General features: G+C 44.1%; 2 protein-coding genes across 3 annotated transcripts in view; one reads left to right on the top strand and one right to left on the bottom strand.

Moving 5' to 3' along the window:
• Nucleotides 1–201: 201 nt before the first annotated feature.
• Nucleotides 202–12,180, bottom strand: ubald1a (UBA-like domain containing 1a). Its single transcript, XM_076298433.1, has 3 exons — nt 11,932–12,180; nt 11,174–11,236; nt 202–2,341 (listed from the first exon to the last, which is right to left on the bottom strand). The coding sequence occupies exons 1-3, from the start codon at nt 12,037–12,039 to the stop codon at nt 1,985–1,987; spliced, it is 528 nt and encodes a 175-aa protein (XP_076154548.1). The 5' UTR covers nt 12,040–12,180; the 3' UTR covers nt 202–1,984.
• A 1,336-nt stretch (nt 12,181–13,516) lies between these two features.
• The window catches only part of mgrn1a (mahogunin, ring finger 1a), a 14,121-nt gene continuing 9,459 nt past the window's right edge, over nt 13,517–18,178 (top strand). Inside the window, exons 1-8 of one of the 2 annotated variants that reach the window (XM_076298431.1) lie at nt 13,517–13,901; nt 14,313–14,431; nt 15,022–15,110; nt 15,445–15,591; nt 16,076–16,193; nt 16,507–16,585; nt 16,688–16,731; nt 17,844–17,891. In XM_076298431.1, coding sequence (XP_076154546.1) covers nt 13,814–13,901; nt 14,313–14,431; nt 15,022–15,110; nt 15,445–15,591; nt 16,076–16,193; nt 16,507–16,585; nt 16,688–16,731; nt 17,844–17,891 — 732 coding nt within the window. In that variant the 5' untranslated portion in view covers nt 13,517–13,813. The remainder of the gene's footprint in view (nt 13,902–14,312; nt 14,432–15,021; nt 15,111–15,444; nt 15,592–16,075; nt 16,194–16,506; nt 16,586–16,687; nt 16,732–17,843; nt 17,892–18,178) is intronic. The other variant, XM_076298432.1, reaches the window with a different exon arrangement.

Here is an 18,178-nt window from a genome sequence, read left to right as displayed (position 1 = left end):
CTTTTTTATATCAATTGAGCATTACGTCATCTCAACACAAATCCCATGGCAACAGCGGTTCTCGGTAGTGGCAAGAGAGAAAACTAGGACAGGTCAGTAAGCACACATCTCTCTATATGAGAATTATGAAATGGCAGTTCATGATTGCGTGATATCAGACGGGCACAGCTGTGTCAGTGAGGACAAGTGAATAGACATCACTTAGAACATACAATATTTATTTAGGAACACAAACAATGATAACTTAATTATCAGGTAGTCCACAAATATTGTGGGAATGGCATCAATACAGTCATACAGGGGGAACACATACATGAAAAAAGGTTTAGAAATCGGTGATCAGAGACATCTTGATTAGAAAACTGTGCAAAATGGAAAGTAAACCACAAAAGAAAAGAATTATGTGAAGTAAAATTTTTTATGATGGGTTATTGATAGTGTATCAATCGTGTAAATGATTTGTAGCACTCATCCTTAGAGAAAAGGTTGACCAACAATAAAAACTTTTTTTTCTGCTTTTGTCCTTTTTAAATAAACAGACCCTAGAAAAGGGATGAGTCCGCCCCTGAACTTGAGTGTTAATGGGTGTTATTTTCTCCCACTCTCAACACTGAAGGCTCATCAGTTTTTGAGGGTGAGAGATGCTTTTCCAAACAAAAAATGTTTTAGACAGGAATTTAGAAGGAAAAAAAAATACAGGTCATGTAGAATTCCCCAAAAAAGCAACAAACTACAAAAGATGGTAGGTATGCATTTGCGTACATCATGCAAAGTGGCAATTCTGCTTACAAACATTTCTTATTATAGTAGTCAGGTTTTGTGTGTAGCTTTGTTTTTTAAAAAAAGAAACTTTTAGCGGCCTTAGTTGCTTTTTTTTCTTCAAAACAGTCCTAACACCCGTCTTACTAGCCAAACAGCTTGAGTCCAAATCTTAATGAAAACCTTAAAAACAAAACACTAAAAAGAATGGACTTTCTCCACAAAATACCCAAAACTTTAAAATCTATCCAGGGCTGGGGGTATCTGCAGTCCCAACTCTGTGTGTCTTTGCCCGACATGAAAGCCAGAGATATTACTATGAAGATGTCTACCAAGATGTCTGAATAAAAGATATCTAATTTAAAAAATGTCCTTTGTTACGAACAATTGTGATTCCCTGATTGGTTGAAGAAAGTCAGGTGACCAGCGAGGTAAACAGAGTCCAGAATCCCATCATCCAATGGGATAAGAGGAAAAAAATGTCCTGGTTTCTTCTACTACCCTAGTTATATATTGTGTCTGTAGTGAGTGTGTGTATGTTTGTGTGGTTGTTGCACACTGTCCACATGTATGTCTGTGAAAAAAACAGTAAATAATTTTTTAAAAAAGACTAAAATGACGGAATCCAATTCTTCATGCAACGCAAACTGTTGACAGGTCTCGCGCACAGATAAGACACCAGATGACAGAAGAAAGAAAGGAAACAGGTGCTGTCTTAAAATTGTCCATCTTTCAGAGAGTATCAGAAATCCTTGGGCATGACGGGTTTAGTTCCATATATATATTTATATATATATATATATATTCTTTAAAACTATGCTTTCTTTAAAATGAACAAAAAACTAAGAACATTTTTTTCACTTGCTTTCTTATTCGGTAATATGATGTGCGTTTTTTTTCTTATTTATTTATTTATTATTATTATCGTTATTATTATTGTTTCAATAACCTTGCATTGTTTTTCTCTCCCCTTCTTTAAATTGTCTGTGTGGCTTGGTATTTTGTTTTGTCTTGGTTGTGTAGCTCCTCCTCCTTTCTCTGCCCACGGCCAATGAGAAAGCAGAGTGCCGCCCCTGAAACCCCGCCTCTTCCTGTTTCCCCTTCCCACCCCACCCCTCCCAGGGCTATGCAGGAGTAAAAAGAGAGGTGGGGTGGGGGGCAGTTGGTTGTTTTCTTTGGGGAGCGCGAGGGGGGGGGGGCATCCTTAAAACGCAGTCCTGTCCCCTCATCTCTCGGCCTCCATGGCGACGCTGGCCTTCTGTTCGGCAGCTGCTTGCTGGTTGACGGCCGACGGCCAGCCATGGGGTTGGTGCTGCGCTGCGTGCGGGTGCTGCTGGGCCAGCTGCGCGTGGGCCTGCGTCGGCCCGCCCTGAGTCCATAGGCCCTGCTGGCCGGGCACGGGTGGGGTCATCCCCCAGCCCATGGGGGGCGGCGGCGGAGGGGACGTGGCCATGGAGCCCATGGAGCCCATGCCGGGGCTGCCGCTGCTGGTGAAGCTCTCCGAGGCCTTGAGGCGGGAGAACATGGTGAGCGCGTCGGGGAAGTTGGGTGGCGTGGCGGGCGTGTTGGCCGGTGTGCACATCTACAGAGAGAGAGAGAGGGGCAGAGATAGGGTCAGTTAATGTGTGTTTGTGTTGTGTGTATCTGAGAGCCATTAACACTGTCCACTAATGGAGAAACAGGCAAACATGGAACATCTTGCACCTCTGTTCATAAAACCTTACAGTGAACTTCCAATGAAGCAACACCAATGTTCTGAAGTAAGTCATTGCACAATTGCTTCAAATTACATTCCAAAAATGTGCCGTGCAACAGTTCGAAGGCAATCCTTCCGGCCGCCCAGCTGTCATTGCGCAGTGCAAGATTGAGCCGTGCCAGGCGGGATTTCTCCCGATTCCCTCAGCATTCCCTGCCAGCATTCCCAGCGCTCCTCTCCCCTCCCCTCAACTTGCCTTCCTCAGGGGCTTGAGATAGCTCTGCGGTCTGTGTGGACTCTGCCCTCTGCCTCGTCTCCTCACACACACACACACACACACACACACACACACAGACACACACGCATATATGGACACCCACTCCATTCCCTGGTAGAGTCCCACAGGCCCATGACCTTGGTTGACCCCTTCATTGTCCTGGAGCCCTGTGCCCAACCCCCCCTCCCTAACCTGCCCGACAAATACACACACACACACACACACACCATGGCCAATAAATCCCTCCTCAGCCAAGGGACTTACACAATGGGGCCCCCTGGGGCGGCACCCCCCCCCCCCCTCATCACCACCATCCATCCCACAATGCACCGGGCTCGTCGCACCAGAGCCAAAATCAACTTCAGCCTGTGGATCGTTGCGCGGCCCCTGGTGTGGATGTTATCTGTACCCACTAGACATAAACAAAACTTTGGCAGGGAACAGGGGGGGAAAGAGAGAGAGAGAAAAAAAAACACAAAACAAAACAAACAGTAATCTCCCAATAGCGCTTTGTTCCGAGGCGAGTCTCTGAGAGGGGTTTCAACAGCGCGCTAGTAAAAATAGATCCTCGTCACATGCTGCTGTGGCTGAGTGTGTGCAACTCACAGTGGGAGTGTGGAGCAAGGTATGAATGACTGGAGAGATGCCTGTCATAGCTGAGGGATATGGGGGGGGGGGGGGGGGGGGGGCACTGTCCATCCAACCATGCACACAACTTCCCTGCCCCTCGCTTTGACCCTGAGCAGGTATGTCGGATTGTCTTACTGCTGTAGACGAACATTTGCTGAGCTCACTGTTCCCACTCATGCGGTTCTGTCTCTTTTAAGTCCCTTCCTGGCTCTCTCTCTCTCTCTCTCTCTCTCTCTCTCTCTCTCTCTCTCTTTCATTCTGGGTGCTGCACAATGTAGCCCTATCCCAGAGGATATCGACCGTCAATGTAAGTGAATCCCTAGAGTAGCGAGAGAGAGAGAAAGAAAGTGATTGAGGAAGGAAGAGAGAGAGAGAGAGCGCTGCCCATGTGCCACTGTGAATGGTCAGGAGTTTGGGGCTAGCGTTGAACCCACTGACCCTGTCTGAGCCCTGGCCATGACAATGTGTCTGTGTGTATGTGTGTGTGGTGGAGCTGGGAGTGGAGAGAGAGCGCTGGCCATTCATGCGCTCCCATTAAGCCCCCAAAGCGTGAAGGGCGATGGGAGGGTGGACATGCGGGCACATTTTCTATGTATGTGTGTGTGAGTGTGTGTGTGTGTGTGTGTGTGTGTGTTTATGTATCAGAATGTCTCTGTGTGTGTATGAGACAGAGCCAGTGTTGTGCATGTTTGTAGCAGAACATGTGTTAAACATTTGTGTACACGAGATTGCATCTTTGAAAGAGACAAGACACAGGTGTGTAACACATACTCAGTGTGTGAGTGTGTGCATTTGGCATGCTGTGTGTACCAGAGATCCAGGTGTCTATGTTTATAAATACAAGCTACAGAGTGTGAGTGTTTGTATTTGTGTATGTGTGTGTGTGCACATAAAGGCGTAGTGAGTTCATTTTTAATGCAGTGTTTTGTTGCTGCAATTTTTCTAAACTCTCTCCAAAGCAGCAAACTCTGCAGGGGTCTGTACACAACAGGGGTGTGTGTGTGTGTGTGTGTGTGTGTGTGTGTGTGTGTGTGTGTGTGTGTGTGTGTGTGTGTGTGTGTGTGTGGTATAGAGACATTGCCAGAGAGAAACAGAGCATTGTTTTTCACCCTGGATTTCAGTTGGCCAACATTACCATGCGGCTCTCTAAACACCAAGGGGAATATTTACATTCTTTGTCAACTGTGGCAGAAACAAAGTGGAACCACTGAATTAAGTAACTAACCAACTCGCGTCCGCACACTGCAAACCCACAGCTGGGTTGCTATGGAAATATTTTTGTAGCGAGGATGGATCTGGTACCGCCTGAGAGAGTGAGAGAGAGGCAACATGAAACGAGGTCAGGGAAGGCTTAGTCCGACAGAAACCTTCTGCACGGACCACGCACTGTTTAGTAAATCATATTTTGGAGACAGGAGATTTGGGGAGGGGGGTGAGCTTTTGTTTGCTAAGTCCTCTTCCAAGACGTAGGAGCGTTTCTTCTTCTTCTTCTTTGCTTTGAAGTAAGTCATCTTTGTGGGGACGTGGATGTCACTGGTGGTGGCAACAGCAGTGGTGGCTGCTGCCGCAGGTTTGCGATCGTGCCGTACTGCCGTATGTTCGGTGTGCTTGGCTGTGCCGCCGCGCGTGTGGTGAGCCATGCGCTTTGTGTGGTTGCTGTGTTCCAACACAAAGACAAATTGGAGGCTGTTTCCTGTGCGAGCAGTGCGGCCAGGCCGCTCGCTATTCATTCTTACACAAACAGTTGGCCGTGGGCTGGCTTTGCATGGAATTTATACACAAAATGAGATGTGGCTGCGTTGCAAAGTGAAGTAAGGGTTTTTTTGGGAGAAAATGGAGTCATTCTCCAAACACACACACACACACACACACACACACACACCACACACCACACACCCCGACACAGTCAGACACAGATCAGATACACGCTGCACATGCACAGAAAGAGATCTAGTAATCTGGCGCAATTCTCCTCCCCCCCCGCTTTCCAACCACTGGTGCCGTTTTCCGGCATATTCCGGGTGTAATGTTTGAACGACCTTTCGAGTTCCAACTTGAAGGGCAATTAGAATTCCGAGAAGATCATAAGGAATTACACATCCCTGTCCGGCCCTCCACAAAGCTTCCACTGAGCAGCTGACGACTGTTTGACTCAGGAGGGGAAAAAGAAGGGGGGGGGGGGGGGGTACAGGACCACTCCCTGGTGGATTTATGGCTTTTTGCGAATGCACTCCAAAACTGCACTTCTTCCCTGCCCTCCTGGAATGTGTGTGCCAAAGAATGGGGGATTGTTGTTTTTGAAATTCAAATTCCATTCATTCAGAGAGCCAGTGACAGAGACTGAAAAAGTGAGTGAATGAGACAGAGAGGGAGAAGAGAGAGAAAGAAAGAAGGTTGTTCTCCAAGGCCTCTAGACTAAGACTAGACTAAAGGACTAGCAGAGCTGTCGTATTGTTCTGCTTTCTTTTTCACTTTCGCTCACTGGCTTTCTTGGCGAACGTGTCCGAGCCACTCGCTCGTTGGTTCGTTCGCCCCGAGGCCAGGATGTGGGAGAGAGCGCCTGCATGCCACAGAGGGTCTGTAGTTAATATAATGATCAGGTTGGTAATGGAATCATTTATGGGGCTTCTGCGGCGGTCGCGGCGGTGGGGGCTTGTGATGCGCCCAGAGCCGCGTCAGACATCAGACGCAGTCCTCCTCCAGCTCCCGTCTGTCTCCGCGGGCAGATTGATGGACGGAGGGAAAGCGTGGGAGAGAGAGAGAAGGACGGAGAGAGAGAATGAGAAATGGGGAGAAAAGGACAGAGAGAAAGAAAGGGGGGAAAGAAGCAGAGAGAGAAGGAGAGAGAAAGAGGTAGAGAGCCAGAGCGAGGACTAGAAGAATAAGGAGCAAAAGGCAGTTATAACTGCCAGGCATTTATCAAACACACACTCGGTTTTGATCAAAAATGACATGCCAGTAATTACATGGTGCTGTTATCACTGCCAAGCACAAGGCAATGTCCCTCTGTGTGTTGTTGTGTGTGTGTGTATAATTCTTGCCTGCGTGTGTATTCTTTTGAGAGTGCCTTCATGATTGTATTGCATGTGTGTGTGTGTGTGTGTGTTTAGAGGGTAAACGATCAGTCACTGCCTGGCTTGATTATTAACCCGACTGTGGTCAGCGTTCAGGGGAAAACAAAGGGCTTGCTCGCTCTCGTAACACTGCACCCATTTTCGCCACAAAAGGGTTAAACTAACACTCGCTGAGTCAATAATCATTTCTCTGCACACAGAGAGATAGAGAGATAGAGAGAGAGTGCGCGCTAACTCATTAGCTAGAGAGGCGCTAACTGGTAACGGCTGCACTGTCCCTTGACAAGATTTCCCTGTGGCTGAGGACTCGGGCCAGTAGGCTGGGGCTGTAGGGGCCCAGGGGCTGTGTAGGGGAAGAGAGGGGGGCCATCCATGTGACCTGCATGTTCAGCTAAATGTGACTAGATTTACACACCCAGAACATCTTTGCAGCATCCATGAGACACGTCTATTAGCTTAGCAATACTAGCTAGGAAAGAGGGACAAAACAAGTCTTTTAGATCCAGTAGTGTGTGATCCAGCAGTGTGTGTGTGTGTGTGTGTGTGTGTGTGTGTGTGTGTGTGTGTGTGTGTGTGTACCAGGGAACTACAGGGTAAGACCACTGCTCGTTAACACATCTGCTCTTCACACTCTCTGATATCCACTCCTACCGCCAAAGCACCCAATGTTCCGGGAAACTATGCAACCAGAAACACACACACACACACACACACACACACACACACACACACAGTCATAAAGCAACACAGAGGCCCAGCAACTTTAGATGTGGCTCACCCTTTGGCACTGTTTTACTCAGAACGCATGGCATGAGAACATGTGCAACCTCAGAGCTCTGCCTACACACACACACACACACACATAGAAAGTAAAACTCCAGTGGAAAAAAACCCTGTCCATGTACAAGGCTATGATCTCCAATAAATGTTTCTCCAAGAAAAGATTACAACATAACTCAATATAACTGTGTGCTGTGTGCATATGTCCTCTCCGTATAACTTATCTCAATTGAAAGTGTAGAACCGTTACCGTCATTATATTATTGCTCTTTAATCCACAGTTATCAGTTGATATGCTTTCACAATGACCGAGTTACCAGTCACACACACAACAGAGCACACAGCCACAACACACACATGAATTAATTCAATAACAGCAATCACCACGGGAGAGACTCAGGATGTTATTGTGTCTCTGACAGTAAATTCTCCACAACAGAGGTGATAAAAATACATCCAAACGGAGCAAATCTGAGGGATGTGCCGTGGCGGTGTAACTGAGCCTTCAAAACAATGCCAGGTTCTGACCTTGCGTGTCAGCATGCTCGGTGACCCTATCCGGACAAGACGTTTAAAGTTACCAGAAGCCTCTACCCATCCCCCTGCCCCCCAAAACACTTAGTCACCCCTGCCAGGAAAGGGGACCTTTCAACTTCTCTAACTTTATTCTTTTATGGGCCTTCAATCCGCTTTTAATGACTTAAAACCAGGAGCCGACTGTGAATGTAACCACTGTTCCATTTCCTTCAGTAGAATAATAAAGCAAAACAAAGCCAGTTGGCCTTTGTGGTGGACTTTGCGGGTTTGTTTACGGGTAAAGCTAAGGAGGCTGATGGATCTGGCCGTGTTGCCTTTGGCTCTGGGGAGTTAGCCTATGTGCTACATGCTAGCCTCGGACATGAGTGGTATGCAAGGGCTGACAGGACGAGGGGATAGGGCCCTTCAGAACAGCTGTCCATCCCTGGTGTTAGCTTGCAAAACTCTGTGGGGATATGGAAGTGTGTGTGTGTGTGTGTGTGTGTGTGTGTGTGTGTGTGTGTGTGTGTGTGTGTGTGTGTGTGTGTGTACGTCTGGGGAGCGGGTTGACTTTTCAACTCCCCCCCCCCCCCCTCCTATTCCAGCACAAGAAGCCATCTATGCAGTCGTGCGCAGGCAACCTTTCAAGTCCGTCTTTCCCAAAGAGCGAGTGCCGGGTCGGAGGCCACTGTTTGCACTGTGGGATGAGGACACTAAAGGGGGCCTCTGGAGAGAGAGACGGAGGAGCGTACGAGCGAAAAAACACACGCGCTCACACACGCACACACCTTCCCATCCCAAACACGGTCGTCTCTTGGGCCTCGCTCAGGGACTGTGTGCCTCCCCTTGTTTGGCCTGAAAGGGCCCATTCTGGACGCGGCGCGGGCCACACTTCCTGTCCGAGCCGAGCCCACAGCAGCGTCTGTGTTTGAGTGGGCGGCCGCTCCGCTCCGCTCCCCGGCTGGCCTGGTGCACCTAAGGCTGAGGACGGAACCCTGACTGGACACACTGAAGCTGCACTTCAGCTAAACGCTACATGCTAAACGCTAACTGCCATCCAAAACTGTGCATCTAAGCCCAGTGCATTATGTAGGTGATATCATACAAGAACAGGATGAAATGAAACAAATTGTAAGCTAGTCCTTCAGTGAGTGCAGCTCAGCAGGGTGAAAGGAAGCGAGTGCTATTATACTAACAAATAGCCTGTGCAACAGTTAATTTATTTTCTGCTGAGGCACACTCTTTCCATGTATACTTGTTTGAAAAAGAAAAATGGCTTAATCCAAATCCCTGCCTGTTCAATAACATTATGCAAGCTTAAGTAGAAACATTACTGTGTGTGAGGGAAATTTTTTTAATTTTGTGTTAATGCAGTGTTGCATCACCATTGTAATACATTTGCTAACATCTGTTTGAATCAGACACCAAAACATTATGACTATATCAAACGGACATAAAAAGATCAGTCCAATACTGATGCCAGAGCAAATTGCCTGGTGCCATGCCCTGCTTCAGTTCCTCTTACTAACAGCTAACATCAGACAGTGTATAAATCTAATTCTGAACAACAAACACTACACCCTTCCAAGTCCAAGCAGTTCCAGGGCAAAGGCACCTCTCCCAAACTACAAATAATATTTTGTGGAGCCAGAGCTCCAAATTAGCTCAGGGAGCCCTCGTGGCCACGACTCTGTCAATCAGAATAAGTGTGTCAGTGCGTGGAAATTCTAGAGCAAAGTGGATTAGGTCTCCATGGCCCGGGCAACACTGATAAGCTGGAGGGGGGTTGGCCGCCATGCTGGAAAGGAGAAGGCCTCCGCACTGTGTACAATTAACTGAATAGATGTACAGCAGACAATACGGCGCAGGCTGCTCTGTATTCACGGTTGAACTCGGATGCATAGAGGCCAACACATTTCAGAGGATTCATTCTCCCTTGGTTGGCATGGCTGGTGGGCTGCTGCCATAATAGCAGAGAGAGTCTGAGTTGGTATCCATATAGCATACTTATAAAAATTGCAAAAGTTCTCATTCCCCTCACACGTCAGGCTTTTACATATCCCTGAGCTCTGCTGGGTTGTTAAGCTCTGAAAAGGGTTAAATTATTCATTGAGGCCTCAGCAAATAATCCATAAATGCTGACATATTTGGGGGGAAGGCGTTTTTTGTAGGCTTCGCTGTGCTTTAAATATACCTTTCACACATGGAGAAGAACACCCATGTGTTCACTGCACGCCGCCACGGAGCCAATGGACTGGCAGCATTATCCGCGTTATGCCTTTAGTTTCCCCAGGGGGCCTTGTGACGTGCTGAAGCACTGCACAATTGTCACTGAATGATGCTACACTGTCTATAGTGAACCAAAACAAAGATCCTTGATGCATGGAAACTATTCTTTTGAAAATAATTTGCAGTCTATATTATATGGCCACAATTTTCGTATGACCAAACAAAACACTGCTGTAATGTTTGGGAACGTAGTGGTGTTGCACAATAACAGACACCCAAATAATGCTCACACTGAACCAATCATATCTCTCCAGCGAAAAATGTACAGTGACATCATCTGAGGTGTAGCCTGCAAAACTCAGAGCAATACGCCGTTCAGAATCCTACCCTCGAAAGATATATTTCTGTTCACTGTATGCCATTTTTAAGTGGAAAGATAATTCCAGTAATGGCCCGAAATCATATGTAATTAACACGAAATAAGCGTATGAACATGTACCTACGCAATGGCCTATGGTGAAAACGGATTTAAATGAATTTATAATTGAAATGGTGTACACTGACTGCAGTCATTAGCCATACTCTACTGGGATATCATACAAACGTGTAGGCTTAACCATTATGTTTTGGCTTTATATTGTGTTTTAGGAACTCACTTTCAATAAGGCATATAACCTAGTAATTCGTTAAAACACAAAATTTTTACAGCTCACTAAAATCAAGTACAAATTCCTCCATGAAATATTAATGTCACATGTTAACATTTTCATCTGAACTTGTTACACGACATTGTTCTGCGCACCATGTTTCCAAGTTTTTCTAAGGACATTGGCCGCTTAATGGCAGCAGCACAAAACAAGACACATGTAGCCAATTTTTGTACCATGCAGAGTAGCCTAAATTACAGACACGGTTTCACAAGGAAAGCACCTCTGGAAAATGCACGTCGCTTTACAGTTACCCCATAAGAAAACACTGAACGTGGCCGCCCGTGTTTATTTCTGGAAGCCCAGTGTGTCTCCGCAACATGGCCGACATATACATTGTTATTGTTAGTTGATCAGAATTATTTGCACTTCACCAGCCAGCCAGTGCGGTGGAAACAATGAAATGAATTATGGAGATTATGTATCAAATGAAAAACAATCTTATCATATTGACTTTGCAAGAATGCAGGCATGAGAATATGCTGTAAATCTTTGATATACTCACCATTTGATGGTGGTGGTGGCCGTATGGAATACTAGTCTCTTGAAAAAAGGCACTGAGCGCCGTCTAAAATAAAGAAACATATTATGTGCATGTTTGTGAGATTTCGCTTAACACAAAGAGTATCAAATGTTTATGGTTAATAGTGCATGCATGCCACACGGTGTCATGAATTTATAGACAATGCTACATTAACCAGCAATGTTTACATTGTGTTTAACCAAATAAATAGCATCTTAGAAACCAAACAATTCATCCAAATGATAGATTTTGCTAGAAGACAGATTGACAAACAAAACTATCAAGGGACGATTTTTGCTGTTAGCTGCATGGTTTGAGAATTCCACGCAAACCAGCGGTCATCTTCATTGCATAATAGCATTTGCTAACCGTGCTAGCTTGTGCTGTGTGTCATGAGGAAGGATTATAGTATTTAATCTAGAGTAAATTCTAATTGGATATTCGTCCCGTCAAGCTTTTGCTCGGTTCAAACTATCCATTTGAACTTTCTGGCTGTATTTGTGGTAAAGTGACAAACCGTAACAAATATAGACTGTACGCTTCATCTAAATTAATATTCTTCTAAAAATAACCATCTTAAAATAATATGTTACGATTTATCACTGGTGGGTAGACTTCCCCTAAAACGTAATGCATCACATTTCCAGGCTGCAAATAACATGGCAGTCAAAGCCAGGCAAGTAGTACAATAGGCTTCACAGTCAGACATAAACATAACTGCTGAGCCTGAAATCCCTTACCTCGAATTGCCAATGTGCCGCTTGCAATAGTTGTTTCGCCTGATCGGCTGCGCATCCAGCTGTCAGGACGAACTGGTTTATCATAACTTGATGTTTAAGTTCATCCATATTCGCCGGAGCTTATTTCCGAGCCGTGGGCTGTAGTGTTGGGTTCGTGATTCAGTTTTTGAGGCTTTATTTCTCTCGTTCCTCTTTCAGTCGTCCACCATTACAGCCGGCTGAGCAAACACAAATATTTACCTACTGTAGGAACGGTAGAGTAGGGGAGCCTCTAGATTGACATCACACGGTAGCCAATGGGAGGGTTGGAGACATCGTGGGACTTGTATGCTGCAAATAGTTGCTGTGTGAGTCGTGCTGAAAATGACAACATTTCATAATTGGTATTTTACGCATGGCAAAAAATATGACTATGTGACGTAATATTGTAAGCATTATATTTTTTCAGATAAGGTGTGGTAATGCAACGCCATACAATTAAATAAAAGCGGGGTTTGCTACGTTAGTGCTATGGGTTTGGACTACAACTCCCATCGCTACTCGCTTTGTTTGTAAGGCTGTAGAAGGCAACCATTTATGAATGACAGCCGCTCCCGTCCAATTCCCATCAACGCTGTGCCACTATCATGCCAAATATGGTAAACAAATGTTCTAACACCAATTAAATTGCAGAAAGCTACCATAGAGAGCAGCATGCAGCCCGTAGACACTCTTGGGAATATTTAAAAGCCAGGCCCTTCAACTCTGCGCAGCCTCGACAAATCTCCATTTGCATTACGCATTAAACCATTAAACCTATTCTGCAAAGCTAACTGAGTTTCATCGGTGCCTACATGACTAACGTCATTCAGTCTAAATTAAGACAGCCATGCTGACCACCTCAAACATGACGACCCTTAGCATGGGCATAAACTTAATTGAATTATATTATATTGAATGCCATTTCCTCCTATCTCCTATTATCTGGGCAGTAGCCGATTCTCAAATGCAACAGTAAAAAAACATTCATTTGACATGTTGGCATTAATACTAACATGAAAAAACTTCATCTAAAAAAAAACATTATTGACTAATATAGAAGTTAACTATAATCAGTTGTCATGAAGGATTCATAACTTTCTTTGTTGTTATGTGCTGTCAGCCTTGACAGGGCCATAGGCTAGAAGTTTCCCGTTTGTCAAAACTGGCTATAGCTTTTATAGATCTATATACATCTAGAGGGTGGCAATTTCCTTGTTCACAGGCCGAGAAACTTGGTGACTGGACCTAGGCCAGTGTTGATAAGCTTGTCACAATGCGAATTCAGTTATCACCGTTTACCATTTCGCAGCCTATCATAACATCATAATGATTGATATGGGTATGTGGTCTCAATATTGCCTCCCCAAGTGCGCTCTGTCTTCACCAAATAGTTCAACACGTCTGTAAAACTGTGGCTCTATAGCGACACATTTATTCTACCTCAGGAAACTCTTGTTTTGTTTTTTGGGAAGTTAGGAAGTTGGGAAGCTGAAAAAGGTTCGCAGCCTACGCATCCCGCAGTGCACCGCTCATGTCCTCCCAAGTAGCGAATCTCGCGCGACTTTGCTGTAATTTTCTTCAACAAGGAATAACAACACTCAACTCAGTTGTTTCGTCGTTTGTCTTTTGCAGATTACCCTTTTAATGATTGATTGTTTCAAACAGATAGTCATAGTTTAGGTTTCCAAACTGTTTCTTTTTTGATCGTTTTCAAGAAAGTCACATATTTGGTCTCCAAACGGGAGTGTTTTAAGACATTGAAACAACCGAGGATAATGATGGGAAGCTGAATTTTACAACACTAATTTGGATTGTTTGACTTTATTTTCAAATTGATCTAAAGACGTAAATCTGTTGTAAAATGGGTTCAATACTCAGCCGTAGAATTGCTGGTGTTGAAGATATTGATATTCAGGCTAATTCTGCGTATCGATATCCACCGAAATCAGGTAAGTTTCCTCGAGTAACGCGTTGGTGCGACTTTGCTGCAGAAAAACAGCGTCTATTCCTATTAAAACATTTGTTTGTCACATTCCTTATCCACACGTGACATTTCTAGCTTTAAGCAAAAGTTGTTTTCTTTTTCCGTATCTAATCGTTGTCAGGGTTTCCCCTAAACCTTTCTGTGGCACATAATTATACAAAACAATAGTAGGCCATCGAATTTTTCATTGTGTATTTTTTTCTTGAGCATTGTTATTTTCCATAAAGGACAGATCACCACGGTTCAACATGCAATCAACTATTAAATATCCTGACTTGCGGAGTAGGCTACTTGCGTAAACAAAGATTTAAAAACTTTAGCCATCTCTGAGCATCACTCATATTTCTAACTTGACTCACGTTTAATTCTCCTTCAGGCAATTACTTCACCAGCCATTTCTTTATGGGAGGGGAGAAGTTTGACACACCACAGCCAGAGGGATATCTATTTGGTGAAAACATGGATTTAAACTTTCTAGGCAACAGACCTGTACAGGTAGGACATCTCTGTAGACACTCTGTAGACGTTGCAGCCTTTCTGTGGTCAGATCAGTCTTAGTGAGATTTGTGTTTCAATTTATGGTCTCTATAATATGATAATCCCCCAGGCAATGAGATGTAATACTGTAATCCATTATCTAGTATAGATATATCTCATCATGTGCACATGCAAACACACACACACACTGGTAATTTAACACGGTCGACTAATTCCACATCCTAAATTGAACAAAAAACATTATGTAAAGTGTTGATTGTGACCTATTAAAGTAGTCCCTTGATAAAAAAAAAAACATTTCGTGCCATGACCCACACAAAAGTAACAGTGCCTGTTTTTATTATTTTCAATCTCCACTCAAAACAAACTGTTGTTTTCCCTAACTGCCTTTCCTCTTAATTGATATTTGAATATTGTCTCAATTCAAATTTTTGGTTGGCTTTCGAGTTGCCAAACAACTCTTTTCAAGGCATGACATTTTCCAAAATGGATGATTCCAGAAAGAGCTCAAAGCGACAGTGTATGGTATATTTTAATACACTGTTGCTCAAACTTGTTTCCTTAATCTGTGAATCTGAACATTTCAGTTCCCCTATGTGACCCCAGCTCCACATGAACCAGTGAAGACACTAAGGAGTCTGGTCAACATCAGGAAGGATTCTCTCCGTCTGGTCAGGTACAACAGCTGACCCAGCTATTCTGTAAAGCGCCATGATACATGTGTAATGTTTTGGCGCTCTATAAGCACAATTGAATTGACCCCAGTCTAAGGAATGCCATTGATTGGAAATTACCTTCCTTTCATTGGCCGCCATAACTAAAAATGAAAGTCTGTGAAAGTTACACAAATTGTTATGGCGCTCTCGGGAAAGCCTTCGGTTCAAACTTGCCAGCAGTTGCATCAGACCGTGTAGGTTTGAAAGAAATTCCTGGCTCTGTTTTTAGAGCACGACTCTGAAATGTATTTATTTATTTATTTATTAATGTATATGGTTGATTGTGTTTCACAGGTACAAAGATGATTCTGATAGCCCAACAGATGAGACTGGCAGCCCCAGAGTACTCTATGGTGTGGAGTTCAGTTTTGATGCCGATGCTCGAGTTGCCATCACACTATACTGTCAAGCCTTTGAGGAATTTTCCAATGGAATGGCCATGTAAGATGTTTTACATTACAAAATACATACAGTACATTTCAACCAGTGTGTTAACCAGATTAAGTCAGTGTGTATCATGATACTTTTGCTGTTTAAAAATACTGGCATGAGAGGAGTATTGATCTTAGTTTGTCCTTAAATTATTTTGACTCGACTTATTAATGTTAGACTGGCTTAAAACATTGTCCTGGGGATTATCACAGAGGGTTTCGACTAAGATGGGTCACATTTCATGGGTGATGTGGCGCTATAGAAACGCAACGCACATGCAGTTCGAAAGCTGAGCCCTTGGCAACCGATAGCAATGAGACTTCAGCTCCTCTCGTGGGATTAGAACTGTGCAAGGCCATTGTTTACAGTGAATGTTCTTGGTAGCTCCCAGACATTCTAATAGCATAATTTATGCACTAATAACTAAACTCTGGTCATGTAATGACATGTAATAATGTTTATAATAATGATGATATTTTTTCACTCATTGTAGATACAGCCCCAAAAATCCCTGGCTTGCATCCGAAACAGTCCACTACAAGAGAGGCATAAACCAGCACTTTTCCCTACCCTCCTTTAAGATTGACTTCACCAAGTGGAAACCAGAAGAGGTGTGCTGTTCTCCAGTGTTATGACACTAGCAATAGAGAGTGGGTGGTTATGACTCTGATAGTCATCACAGCTTAGACTGTCTGTGTGGGGAAGGGGATATTGAAAGACTCCATTCTAGATTTCCATGCACTCGAGGGTGAATAATAGTGTGAGAAGTCTGAGGAACCTTTTGGAATTTATGCAGATTAAATAGTAAATGCAATAGAAAACAACAGGCTTTTTGAACTGATAACAGAATCAAATAGACGACATTGTGAAACCATGTTATGGTGAAGCATTAACAAACGCGTGTGTTTGTTTGCTTTGTCTCAGCTGAACTTTGACCTTGACCGAGGGGTCTTTCCGATGGTGATCCAGGCCGTTGTGGATGAAGGGGAGGGAAGGGCTCCTGGTAAGGTCTCCTCCCAAAAAACAATATCATACTGTATTAGACACAGGTCCTTCTGAGCCGAGTTTATGTCTGTAATGCCTGTCTTTGTTTTGTGTGTCACAGACATATCGGGACATGCACATGTGCTGTTGGCAGCCTTTGAAAGGGTAGGTTAGTCTCATGCCTGTTCATGCAGACAGCCGGGCCAGGTGTGGTTATGGTTCGGGTTGGACCTTTTGCCCCCTCATAAAAACTTTCTTGACACGGAATGTGACATAAAATCTAGACACAGAATTGGCATGTCTTGACATAACACCTTAATCTCTGTCTTAGTGATGTTGAAAGAAGATTTTGAAAAGTAAAGAAAAATCCGCACACTCGAGTCTTTGCAAACAAGTTTTTTTACTCTATGTGCAAGCTTTCGGTCAGATGACCTTCTTCAGGCAGAGTAAAAACACATTAAGTGAAACAGTGCATGAGGTTACATATAATCATTGATTCATGACACCAGCACGAATCAGAGCTCTTGCCTTAGTTGGATAGAAACCAGTGGCAAAATTGGGAAGGGTTCGGGTTGCATCCGCCAACACATTCACAATAGGTTTTCGAAATGTGACATGACCAGCAGTATTTTGGCTTACTTATTTATGTCTATCATTGTTGCCTTATTTGGGATTGTGGCTCCCCGAAAAGCAATGTGCTTTTTCAATTGTGTAGTGGTGAGAGGTTTTTGATGCAGGCAGCCATTACACATTACATCCACTCATCAAGTCTGGACCTCATTTCCCCTTTTGGGGAACAGAATTGTTTGTAATGCGTTGGCAGTTAGCTACGTAATTCTGAACTACAGAAATCGTCTTTTCAACAGTGTTAAGAGAGTTTAAAAACAACCTTCTGGAATTCTCTATGTCCACCGTTCCCTTCACTAATTGGCAAATGCACCCATGGACAGGGATGTAAAGATAAGATTAACGTACATAGCTAACTGCCTTAAAGGCAAACAGTGGCCTTTAGCCTGCAGCCACCAATACAGGTTTCACTTGTAAAGTTTGGAATCGGGATTCTCTGTTTATAGAAGAAAAATGGGGTAGAAAGTAAATGCCATGGTTTTACATGGCAGCTCAGTACTGTCCTTAGCACAGACCTCATGCCTAGCGGAGGTTTTCCAAAGTGCAATTATGGTAGCGTAGCTGTCAACAGAAGCTGGAAATTGACACTTTCTATTAATAGAGTGTAAGTGCTATGAAAAAGCTAAATATTCTCTTATTCTCTTGGGCAGCACGTTGACGGCAGCTTTTCTGTGAAACCCCTGAAACAGAAGCAAATTGTAAGTGTGTGTGTGCGTGTGAGAGTGTGTGAGTACTCTGTGATCATTTTTAATTTGAGGTCTCTGTACGAATGGACTCTCTCATCACACGTGCAAGTTCTCCTTGGATAACATGTTTAGTAGATGTTTTAATGATTTGTATGCAGCGCCGATGGGAAGCTCTGTTTTAACACTCAATACGAAACTTCAGAAATTTTCCATGAAGTCTGTTCCTGTTGCCCTCTGGCTGTTTGTGGTGAACCTCTGTTAAACATCAACCTTAGTTGCTCTTTCTGCTTCCCCATCCA

This window comes from Alosa pseudoharengus, unplaced genomic scaffold, assembly GCF_046254945.1.
Source record: "Alosa pseudoharengus isolate Yale_2024_CS ecotype anadromous, Long Island Sound unplaced genomic scaffold, YU_APseudo_1.1 YU_APseudo_1.1_scf_21, whole genome shotgun sequence".
NCBI lineage: Eukaryota > Metazoa > Chordata > Actinopteri > Clupeiformes > Clupeidae > Alosa > Alosa pseudoharengus.
The sequence above is the reverse complement of the archived record's forward strand: the minus strand, read 5'-3'. Positions and strand labels throughout refer to the sequence as shown.

Coding starts and splice junctions, on each gene's coding strand:
- ubald1a (XM_076298433.1), bottom strand. CDS start 12,039: ATGGATGAACTTAAACATCAAGTTATGATAAACCAGTTCGTCCTGACA. Junction 11,237..11,931: donor CGGCACATTGGCAATTCGAG/GTAAGGGATTTC, acceptor TCTTTATTTTAG/ACGGCGCTCAGTGCCTTTTT. Junction 2,342..11,173: donor GCCACCACCACCATCAAATG/GTGAGTATATCA, acceptor CTCTCTCTGTAG/ATGTGCACACCGGCCAACAC.